The sequence below is a fragment of the Orcinus orca genome, chromosome 15, assembly GCF_937001465.1.
Source record: "Orcinus orca chromosome 15, mOrcOrc1.1, whole genome shotgun sequence".
Classification (NCBI taxonomy): Eukaryota; Metazoa; Chordata; class Mammalia; order Artiodactyla; family Delphinidae; genus Orcinus; species Orcinus orca.
Window position 1 is genome coordinate 80,694,511 of NC_064573.1, and position 12,085 is coordinate 80,706,595.

At 47.7% G+C, this 12,085-nt stretch overlaps 1 protein-coding gene across 1 annotated transcript; it reads left to right on the forward strand.

The window, feature by feature from the left end:
* The first annotated feature begins 1,845 nt into the window (after positions 1–1,845).
* On the forward strand, positions 1,846–10,269 carry MYL2 (myosin light chain 2). Its single transcript, XM_033440579.2, has 7 exons — positions 1,846–1,915; positions 3,186–3,275; positions 5,751–5,826; positions 6,997–7,101; positions 8,004–8,082; positions 8,181–8,229; positions 9,943–10,269. The coding sequence occupies exons 1-7, from the start codon at positions 1,913–1,915 to the stop codon at positions 10,039–10,041; spliced, it is 501 nt and encodes a 166-aa protein (XP_033296470.1). The 5' UTR covers positions 1,846–1,912; the 3' UTR covers positions 10,042–10,269.
* The last annotated feature ends 1,816 nt before the right edge of the window (positions 10,270–12,085 follow it).

The following is a 12,085-nucleotide window of genomic DNA, read 5'->3' on the forward strand; positions in this document are numbered from 1 at the left end:
GGTCCTTCTGCTCCTCAAAGATTCCCAATCCATCCTCCTCTGAGGCTCTTGCCATCCTGTGGCCAGAAGCACTCTCCCCCAGTCTCTGCTCGGTACTACCGCCCGGCACTACCCACCTCTCTATCTCATCTCTCTGTAATATGTGTCACTACCTGAAATTCTCTGGGTTATGCATTTGTTTATTTTTATCCATCTACCCGTTGCACACAGCGTCATAAGGGTGTGGAGTTTGTCACTCGGCGGCAGTCTCCCACACTAGCCCCGTGCATGGCGCAAAGCAGGCTCCACAGAGGGGGTGACCACTGGCCCAGCCATCGGCCCTGGGGCCACACCACCAGGGACAGGACAGCTGAGAGAATGTTCTGCTTCTTAGAGGCGTGGACTCTGGAGCCCATCACCCACGGCCACTAAACAAGGCCATGACTTGATTCCAAGCCCTGACTTCTCACTCCTTGGATCCCAAGACTGCCTGTGAGGCCACAGGAGGAAAACCATCCTGAGGGAGATTAACAACCACAGTGCTTGGCGTTCTGAGAGCAAACGGCCTTTCCCAAGGCCCTTTAAGAGCTTGGACTCTGGAGGCAAATGAGCCTCAGATCCACTCCCAACTTCACTGCCTGATTCCAGGCAGCTCATTTTGCCTCTCAGCCTCAGTTTCCTCATCTGTGAAATGGGGACACTGAAAATAAGGTGGTCTCTACCACACAGAGTGATTATAAATTTAAATTGGAACAAGAGACGTGTACACAGGCACTCCATGAGAGCTGTTATTTCTTCCTTCCTTCCTTCCTTCCTCCCTCCCTCTCTTTATTTTTGGCTGTGTTGGGTCTTCATTGTTGCACGCGGGCTTTCTCTAATTGCGGCGAGCAGGGGCTACTTTTCGTTGCGGTGCGCGGGCTTCTCATTGCGGTGGCTTCTCTTGTTGTGGAGCACGGGCTCTAGGCACACGGGCTTCACTAGTTGTGGCACACAGGCTCAGTAGTTGTGGCTCGCAGGCTCTAGAGCACAGGCTCAGTAGTCGTGGCGCATGGGCTTAGCTTCTCTGTGGCATGTGGGATCTTCTTGGACCAGGGCTCGAACCCGGGTTCCCACATTGGCAGGCAGGTTCTTAACCACTGTGCCACCAGGGAAGCCCGAGAACTGTTATTTCTTCAGTCAATTAACACATACTCATTGAGCAGCTGCTGTGTGCCTGCCAGTCACGAGGTTGGAGCCAGGGAGAGAGTGGTGAGGAAAATAAAGAGGACCCACCCTCCGGAGCTGTCCACTGACAGTGAACAAAATAAGTGAATTGCACGGTGTGTTAGAAAGTGGTAAATGCTGGGGAGAAAAACAAAGCAGAGAAAGGTCTCTGCAGGGCAGGGCTAAACGGCTATTTTAAATAGGGTGGTAGGGAGGTCTCACTGAGAAGGTGACGTTTGAGCAAAGACCTGAAGGAGGTGAGGAAGGGAGGCTTGCAGATGTCTGACAGAAAAGCATTCCAGGCAGAGGAGACTGCAGGTACAAAGACCCTGAGGTGGGACCCATGCCTGATAATGTTAGAGAATTTTAACAGTCTCCCTCCCAGCCATTTTCCTTCTCAAAACAGACAAGCACAAGTGCTGACCACCCAAGCGCTGCAGAAAGTGAGCCACATCTCTCCCCATGCACCAGCCGCCAGTCTATTTAACCTTGAATGCCTTTTTGGGTCTCACGTGTCACTGGGTGGCGAGTGAGCTGCCCTTACTTCAGAAGAACGGCATGGGGTGGGGGTGGGGGGGCCTTAGGTGGTGTCCGCCTCACCTACTACTGCCAAAAGTGGTCATGGGGTTATTTTTAAACTTGGGGAGGAAGTATTTATTGTTCCTGGGCTGAGGAGAGCTAGGCAGCCTGTGGGATTCTTCTGGGGGAGCAGTGCTGTGTCCTTTCCACCATGGTGAGTATCGAGGGCCCCCGGAGGTAAGTGATGCTGGGCGGTGAGGTGAGGACACCACCTACAAGCAAAGGACGAAAGGGGAGGGGGAGAAAGGCAGCTTTCTGGGGCCCCAGACCCTGGTGGAAAAAGCACTACTCGCTGTGTGCACACAGAGGAACCCCAATCAATGCCCCGATAAGCCACAAATAACAGCAGCTCCCGGGTACTCGCAAAAACAAAATAAGAGAGTTGGCCTTTTTATGGCTTGTCTACTGACCTCTCGAGGAATCAATAATGCCCAGGGCTTGCAAAATGGGATTGAACACTTTTAAGGATCAAATTGTAATTCTTTTCTCTTGTTCAGGCATTTGGGGAAAAGAATCTTTTTTGTTTTCACCTTTTGAACTTGCAAATTTAAAACCTTTCTCCCTATATTTTTGGTTAGGTGTCCCCCTCCTGAAGCAGGAAGCCCCCAAATCAGGGTCAGTGTAGGACTGCGGTTAGGGGCACAGACTCTGGAGTCAGTCTGCCCAAGTTCAATACCAGCTCTGCCTTTCTGTGACTGTGTGACCTTGGGTACATGACCCAACCTCTCTGAGCTTCGGTTGCCTCCCCGTAAAATGGCGATGGTAATAATAGCATCCATTTGACAGAGCAGTTATGAGGATTAAATGCAATAACATATGCAGTGTTCAAGCGTTTGCTGTAACTCAAGTCAGAAGCGGGTGGGGAAATGTTAACTCGCTCTTCTCTGCTCTGTTTGCACGGTGCGAGGACAGAACATTTAGAGAGGAGATTTTGCTGCCATTTGGATCAAGAGAAAATTGAGGGGGACAGAGCAGTTGGGTTTTAACACCCTGAAAATGTGTCATTTCATCTCGCATTCCTCATGGTTTAGTGAGCCTGGCTCTTTTTCGCCTCCAATCAATTCTCCTTCTGTGCATTACTGAACTTTTTGTGAAATGCATCGAAACAAAAGCAGCTGGGTCCTGCTGGGGCTGATCCGAAAGCCTGGCCTCCATCCCCGGAGACAGACCTCTACCTCTGCTAGTTTGCAAAGGAGCTGCTGCAAGATCCACAGTCTTTTAGCATCCACCAGAACTGGGGTGCTTTTGAGAAACCTTATTCCATGTCCTTTTATCTTTCCAGCATCGCCATTTTGAGATGAGTGTGGGCACCATACCCCCATTTCACAGATACGTAGCTGAGGCTCACCCAGAGATGACACCTGACCTAGTCTTCTAATTCCCAGCCTCTGACTTTTTTTAATCGATGCTTTTTTACACCCTAGTCACCTAAGAAAGCCAAGAAGAGACCAGAGGGCGCCAATTCCAACGTGTTCTCCATGTTTGAACAGAGCCAGATCCAGGAATTTAAGGAGGTGGGTGCAGCTGTGGAATCATTCGCCTGGGTGGAGATTCTCACACGCTAGAAAGAGCCCTTCCCTCGTTCCATACTCCCTGCAAGGACCTCTCAGGTTGTCTTTATCTTCCCCCAAAACCCCAAATTCGGTCTGAATGTGTGTGTGAATGACTTAAAGAAATTAACTTTTGCTGCTCATCAAAGTAAGGCATGTGTCTTGTTGAAAATGTAGGAAAGAATTTCAGAAATGCACAAAGAATAAAAATGACCTGACTGGGCTTCCCTGGTGGCGCAGTGGTTGCCGATGCAGGCGACAAGGGTTCGTGCCCCGGTCCAGGAAGATCCCACATGCCGCGGAGCGGCTAGGCCCATGAGCCATGGCCGCTGAGCCTGTGCGTCCGGAGCCTGTGCTCCGCAATGGGAGAGGCCACAACAGTGAAAGGCCCGCGTACCACAAAAAAAAAAAAAAAAAAAAGACCTGACCTACAATTCTACTACCCAGAGATAATCAGTTAACATTTTGGTATTCACCCTTCCAGTGATTTTTGTTATACATTGGGTTGGCCAAAAGGTTCTTTCATTTTCTTCCATAAGATCTTATGGAAAAACACAAACGAACTTTTTGGCCAACCCAAAATATGTACACATTTGTTAAACGAAGCACACTAATCAGTACCTGCTGTTTTTCTTTGAGCAATTCGGCACCAACATTTTCCATAATTTATTTAAACTGCTTCCTATGGTTGGATGTTATACACAGAATGTTGTACTATTATAAATAACACATCTTTGCTTGTATCTCTGGTTATTTCCTTGGGGTAAATTCCTAAAAGCAGAACAGCTGGATCGAAGGAACTTTTTAAAAAAGGAACTAAAACCAAGTATAACCACTGGTCCAAGTTGCCCTCCAGAAATGCTGTGATCATTCTGACTCCCATCAGCACCAAGAGGAGAAAGTGCCTTTCCCGCCACATCTTCATCAACATAGGGCGTTAACGTCTCAAAAGTTATTTTTGTCAATCTGAGAGATGTCTGAGAGTATCTTAGATTTTAATTTTTACAGTCCTCAGTTGTTGGATGCTAGCCGGGTCTGAAACCCTATCACAGTCTATGGGCATGTGCCTTAGTAAGCAAACCTAAGTACCAATTAGGCAAAATTAAGCCACTGCCGCAGACTCAGAAGGATAAACTGAATTAATTTTCCAGCAGTCCTGATGGCTCACACTGAGTCATCCACATTCTCACCTGGCCCTTCAGAGGAAAATACGTTAAAGCTATGCTGGAAAGGACACTGTTTTATATAAAAGGGGAAACTGTTTGGGGCTTCCAATGGGACATGAAGACTGGCCCGTGCTGTCCGCACCAACATTCAGATCACAGGAACGCCGTGGCCCATAAGCTGCCAGAGAAAGAGGAATTCCTGGGATAAAATATCATATCTGAACTTGAAATAGTCCCCTTCCATGGAGAAGACTACACCCTCCCTTCTCCCTCACTCTGTCCCAACCTCTGGAATGAGATCAGCTGCTGGGGGTATGACCTGGGGATGCAAATACTTTCAGGAACCAGTTGCTAAAAGAACTAAAAAAACACAGATATAATACATCATTTGTAAATTACCTGGGCGTTCACAAAGCTCTTAGAGTCTCTCTGGAGCCAGCTGGGAAAGATTACTGGCTCTGTTTTACAGATAACACGGGCTTGCGAGCTGGCGGAGACAGACTCCAGTTTTTAACTTAGTTTTGTTTTTCAATAACAACTTTATAAAGATATAATTCACGTACCATGTAGTCACCTTTTTAAACTGTACAATTCAGTGGTTATTTAATATAGTCACAGAATATTGCAACCATCATCACTGTCTAATTTTAGAACATTTTCATCGCCCCCAAAAGAAACCTCATACCCATTAGCAGTCACTCCCCATTTCTCCCGCCCCCCCAGCCCCTGACAACCACGGATCTATTTTCTGTCTCTATGGATTTGCCTGTTCTGGAAGCTTCATAGAAATGGAGTCATATACTATGTGGCCTTTTGTGTCTGGCTTCTTTCAGCATCATGTTTCAAGGTTCATCCATGTTGTAGCATGTGTCAGAATTTCCTTCTTTTTATTGCTGAATGATATTCCATCATGGGGAGAGACCACATTTTGTTTATTCACTCATCAGTTGATGGACATGTGGGTTGTTTCCAGTTTGGGGCTGTTGTGAATAGTGCTGCTGTGGACATTCACCTACAGGTGTCTGTGTGGACATATGTTCTCATTTCTCTTAGGAACACACCGAAGAGTAGAATTGCTGGGTCCTACAGTAACTCTAGGCCTAACATTTTGAGGAACTGCTAGACTGTTTCAGATCTTTGATTCTTGATCTAATGTCCTTCGATGTGCCTTGAAAACCCCAGAGTCCCACTGCCCCCAGCCCTTGGCATAACCTCTAGGGCTCCTCCCCCCAACTTCTCTCGGGCTGACCAGACAACCGCCTCCCTTTCACAGGCCTTCACCATCATGGACCAGAACAGGGATGGCTTCATAGACAAGAACGATCTGAGGGACACCTTTGCTGCTCTTGGTACGTCGCCCCACCAACACCTGCAGGAGGGTCTCCTTATCCCACTCCCGTGAGGGGCAGGAGGTGGGGCCATCAAAAAGGTCAAGAGCTTGTCATTTTCCAAAGAAACAGCTCAACCAAGATTTGTCTTCAAGGCAAATTTCAGAGGATAGGAAAGAAGTGTTTTAGTCTTTGAGTGTCTTCACATGTGTCTTATTTTTCTTTCAAATTAATTTTTGTGTGGATTTGAATGCAATGGCAGTTTACAATAGAAAACTTGAAAAACTCAGAAAAGTATAAAGAGGAAACAACGTTGGCCATTAGGCCACATTCCACTGTTAACATCTCAGCCTCTAAGTTTTTTTCTAGGCATCTCGTGTGTGTGTGTGTGTGTGTGTGTGTGTGTGTGTGTGTGTGCGCGCGCGCACGTGTGCGTGTGTGTGAGCATGCGTGCACGTGTGTGTTTAATAGCTGGAATCATTCTATTTTGGATTCAGCTTTTAAAATTTAACATCTCAGGAAGATGAGGATGAGTACATGGAGCTGTTTCAAAATATAAGTGTCCAACCTGCCACCACTAACCGCTCCTCGACTCCTAACCCCAGAACTCAGGGCCATGAACAGCTGTGCAGGTTGTGTAGTGAGCAATTATACAGAGTACTATTCATATTTGTAGCCACTGTAGACTTTTACCTTTAAAACATAAACTATCTTAAGAAGGGGCAGCTTTTTCTAACTTACACAAAGGTACTTACTATACGGCCTGTGGCAGTGGCTAGAGCAGGTACATCAGAATCTCCAAGGCTGTATGGGTTATAGCAGGTATAATTTGAAAAAGTTCCCTCAGGTAATTCTGATGTCTCTCCCACCTCCAAGTAACAAGGGCTAATTTATAATACAAGCATTTCCCATTGAGTAAAATATTAAAACATCTGTATAAATTGTTCCAGGTTCTGAAGGCACTATTTTAAAAAGTAACTAAACCCTCTTTGGGTTGTTTCCAGTTGTCTGACTTTTATAAATAACACTTTTGAGAACATCTTCTCACGTGAATCTTTGGCCCCATCCACTCCGTCTCTGATTATTTCTAGACAAGATTCCTTGAAGTAGGATTACAAGGGCAAATGCCAGTGTCCTGACAGCTGTTTCTGTCCCAGCTTGGAGTTACTAAGTGTGTGTCTCCTGCCCTAGGGCGTGTGAATGTGAAAAATGAGGAAATTGATGAAATGCTCAAGGAGGCTCCAGGTCCAATTAACTTTACTGTGTTCCTACAGATGTTTGGGGAGAAACTTAAGGGTAAGTTCATGTGTATATCTGTGCATCTATGTGTGTATATGTATATCTGTGTATATGTGTCTCTGTGCATCTGTGTATGTCTGTCTGTTTTTATGTGTCTTCATCTTTGGGCATCAATTAAAGCACTGGGAGAACATGTTGGGGTTGGCACATGAAGGCAGAGTAACGTCAGGGGGAAGAAAAAACAATAAAAACAGAAGTTAACAGTGCTCCAAGGCTTACCCTGATCCAGACCTCATGCTAAGCACTTTAAACACATTATATGCATCACCTTATTTAATAGCATCTAGGAGATAGTTTCTATTCTTATCCCAGTCTACAGATGGGGAACTGAAGCTCAGAGACGGACAGTCTCTTGCCTGCAGCCACACAGCTACCAAATGCTGGAGTCAGAATTTGAATCCGAGTCTTTCTAAGCCTAGATCCATGCTTGACCTTGGGCTTCCTCAGAAATAACTGGATTCTCAGGACTTCCCTGGTGGCGCAGTGGTTAAGAACCCGCCTGCCAATGCAGGGGACACAGGTTTGATCCCTTGTCCAAGAAGATCCCACATGCTGTGGAGCAACTAAGCACATGTGCCACAACTGCTGAGCCTGCACTCTAGAGCCCGCAAGCCACAACTACTGAGCCTGTGCTCTGCAACAAGAGAAGACACCACAATGAGAAGCCTGTGCACCGCAACAAAGAGTAGCCCCTGCTCGACACAACTATAGAAAGCCCTCTCACGGCAACGAAGACCCAACACAACCAAAAAGAAACAAAGAAAGAAAGAAAGAACTGGATTCTCAGCCCACTCTTTCAAAACGCCAAGGCTCAGTGCTCAGGAGGCAACAGGACCTCTCCTCCTTACCAGAGTTTCCCAGCCACCCATGGCACATTTTAACTCTGTTTTCTGTTTCAGGGGCAGACCCCGAGGAGACCATTCTCAACGCGTTCAAAGTGTTTGACCCTGAAGGCAAAGGGGTGCTCAGGGCTGATTAGTGAGTGGGATCTGTGGGGGAAGACCTGGGGTTCCTTGCTTCTCCCCCCAGCCCTCTCCACACAGCCGGCTGCAATACCTGCTTTTCTCTCTCTGCAGCATACAGGAGATGCTGACCACGCAGGCGGAGAGGTTTTCCAAGGAGGAGGTAACAGGGCCCTTCGGACACTCTCTGCACCCCAGCTCCTGGCCTCACCCTTCTGGGGACTCCCTCTCCAGACTCTCTTATATAAAACACCCCTGACCCCACACTGAGAGAGAATCTGCTCTTGTTTACTAAGCCCTTATCTCATTTCACTCTGTCAATCACCCTGTGAGGTAGGGACTAGTATTATCGTCATTTTACAGATGGGGAAACTGAGGCTCAGGGAAGCGAAGTCACTTTGCTTTGACTGAAAGGACAACACTAATGAGAAATGCCAGGGCCTGGATTCAAACCTAGGTCTGTCTGATTCCAGGTTCTGTCTTCCTCATAATGCATGGATACCTGGTGAGAGTATTAATTTCCTGATGAAGTGAAGGTGGCATGCAGGGTCACCACATACAGTCGTGTAGGTTATACACTGAACAATCCTCCTGGATGCCCTTAATAATATATACTGCAGAGTATTTATTTGTTGCAATAGTTTTCCAGCAGATGGCAGTAAAGTGTCTTATTATAATTTTTTAGAAATCAGAATATATGACTTTTTCTGGCAGGTGGCAGTAATGTGCCTGGAAGAAGGGGCACTATTGCTAATTCACCGAAGGCCCTGTATAAACAAGCAACTGCCTTGTCAACGTTACTAATGAACCTTAATGAGTCTATTTAAAATAGTCCCGGGCTTCCCTGGTGGCGCGGTGGTTGAGAGTCCACCTGCCAATGCAGGGGACACGGGTTCGTGCCCCGGTCCGGGAAGATCCCACATGCCGTGGAGCGGCTGGGCCTGTGAGCCATGGCCGCTGAGCCTGCACACCTGGAGCCTGTGCTCCGCAACGGGAGAGGCCACAACAGTGAGAGGCCCACGTACTGCAAAAAAATAAAAAATAAAATAAATAAAATAAAATAGTCCCTTATAGCCTCTCTGGCCTGATTCCATAAAGTTTCACGTTTTACTAAAAATTTTATTTGGATCTCCCCCTCAAAACTCAAGCAGTTGAAAGAGTCTGCCTTTCAACTCTCACCAGGCTTTGGGACTTTGGACAAGCTCCTTAACCTCACTGTGCCTCAATTTCCTCATCTGTAAAGTGGGGACAATAATAGAATCTACTTCATAGTACACTGTGAGGATTAAATGAGTTCACATGTATAAAGTGCTGATATGTGATAAAGGCAATATAAATGTTATCTATTATTAACCCCAAATTAAAATTAAAAAAAAATTAAAAAATTTAAAAAATTAATTAAAAAAAAATAACTAGCCAATACTTTTTAAATGTAGAAATTGCACATTCTAAAAAATTTAATTTCTAGTTTCCCTCAAAGAGTCTGACCTCCTTGCCCATGTGGACACATTAACTGGCCCTGAGCAGTTGTGACCTCTGTAGATGGACTAGTCTCCATTTAGCCACAGTCCCCACCAGGCCCACCTTGCTCCCCTACATAACCTGCCTGCCCCTTTGCACACTTGAGTTTGCGATCCCTTCTTTCCCCATCGCAGGTTGGTTCCCGGGAACATCCCTGCAGGATGGCCCTTGGGGTTGGCACCTGTGGAAGAGCTACAAAGGGCAAGGAAGCAGGAGGGCGCGGAGGGATATGTCCAACGCAACCCATGTCCTCCAGGCCCCCAGCTGCCTCTCCACTCGGGCCGCCCTGCACACAGCCCTCCCCCCTCCACTGCCCCTCCCCATGTCCTCAGCATGTCTTGCTGGTTCGTTGCAGATCGACCAGATGTTTGCCGCCTTCCCCCCTGATGTGACTGGCAACTTGGACTATAAGAACCTGGTGCACATCATCACCCATGGAGAAGAGAAGGACTAAGGGAGGGGACTGCCTTTGGGTGGGTGGATGGGGGGGCGTCCCTGCCCTCTCTCACCTTGCCCAGTAATGCCACCACCCCTGCCCCTGGCCTGTTGGCTGTGTGGCCGCCTCATTTATCTACCTCCATCTTCTTCACAGCCTGGGTGCCTTAGAGATACCATGTGGCCACACAGCCAGCAGATGGAAATCCATCCAGAGGCCATGTTCAAATAAACAGGAGGTTGTGTATTTGTTTATAGTGTGTTCTTGAGTATGGAAAACCCTTTGCTAGTTCCCATGAAGGTGGTGTATGAGCTAGTGATGGCCCTGCTGTCATTATTATTGAATCTTAGTGACTCTGTAAGATAGACCTTCAGGGACTTCCCTGGTAGTCCAGTGGTTGAGACTCCACGCTTCCACTGCAGGGCCACGGGTTCCATCCTTGGTCGGGGAACTAAGATCCTGCAGGCTGCACAGCGTGGCCAGGAAAAAAAAATAGACCTTCACAGCCACTCAGGACTATTTCTATGAAAGTCCACATTTTACTGGAATGCTAACCAGAGGACCACAAACCTTTCTTTCAAAGAGTTCGAGCACTGGTAGAGCCTAGCTTCCCCGGTGTACTTTCCTTTAGGATGCCACTGGAATGCTTCTCCCATAGATGTGTTTAGGCCCCGGGATAAGTTAAGAAGAAGAGGCCTCACATGCACACTGCCAAAAAATCACATCCATTAACTGTAAGAGGTTAATTTCTAATTTCATATAAAGTAGAAGTTGTCTGTATTTCTCTCCTGGCAAATTAGGGGAGGGACACAGACATACATAGATAATGACTTCTGACCCTGCCTGGGGTCTAGGAACTAGGCCTAGGTGTGAGTTGACTCTTGATTATGAGTGATCAAAATCATTGTTGAAACACTGAGGTCTGTTTTGGCTGCAAGAATCCCAACTTAGGAGACAAATGAGTTCACATAACTGAGAAGTCTGAGGGCTTCAGGCACAGCTGCATCCAGGAGCTCAAACAGTACCAACAGAACCTGAGGAGGCCTCTCCACTGCTCTGCTTTCTTTCATGTTGCTCTGCTCCCAGTGGTGACAGAATGGTCACCAGCAGTTCTTAGCTCTTGTCTATCCCCACAGCAATCCTAGTGGAAAGAAGGCACCTCCCTCTCTCCCAGCTCCACACAAATCCCAGAACAGGGCCTATGGGATACCTGAACTAACCCCGAAACAGGTGTAGTGCTCTGACTGGCAAACTTGGTCACACAATTAACTCTTGTGTTGGGGTTGAAACCAGCCCCTTCCAAACCACATGGCCTGAGGATGGGAGGGGCCGTTCCCGAAAGGAAAATCCAAATGCCTTTTAGGAAGAAAGGGGAGTGGATGCCGGGCACTCTAAGTTTTCAAGAGAACACCAAGAACCCAGGACACAGCCAAAGCGAATGATGTGATGGAAACAAAGGGCTGAAACTGGGAGTGGGAGTGGCAGCTGGGGTCGACCAGGGGCTATGAGGGGGTCCAGGTGGTTGAAGGAGTCAGAACTGGAGTGAGTCTTCAAGGTTCAAGAACAACACCAGAGCCCCCAGAGGAGGAGCTCAGGGTCAGCTCCAATGACATCACTTGCTGGGAAGGGGGGTCCCTTTCAAAGCCAACAGCAAGCTGGGAAGGCAGGGACTCAGGGGCCCCCCACGCCATGATGACCCATCATGATCCAAACCCTACAACAACCCATATCCCCCACGTCCGGAACCTGTGACCTGGGGCTCCTACAGAGACACGGCCAGGCCCGGGAGAGGCCCCAGCCCAGAGAGCTCGAGTGGAGTTTGTGTTTCTGGGCAAGACACTCTGGACACAGCTCCACAGTGACACACTCATCCACACCACACACACACACACACACACACACACACACACACACACACACACACACACACACACACACACACACACACACACACACACACACACACAGCCTCCAAGGCTCCTGGTTCCCACCTGTGAGCGTCTGCCGCACCCCATGTGGCTCCAGGACGTGAAATCAGTATTTTGGCTCCTAGCTGTGGTGA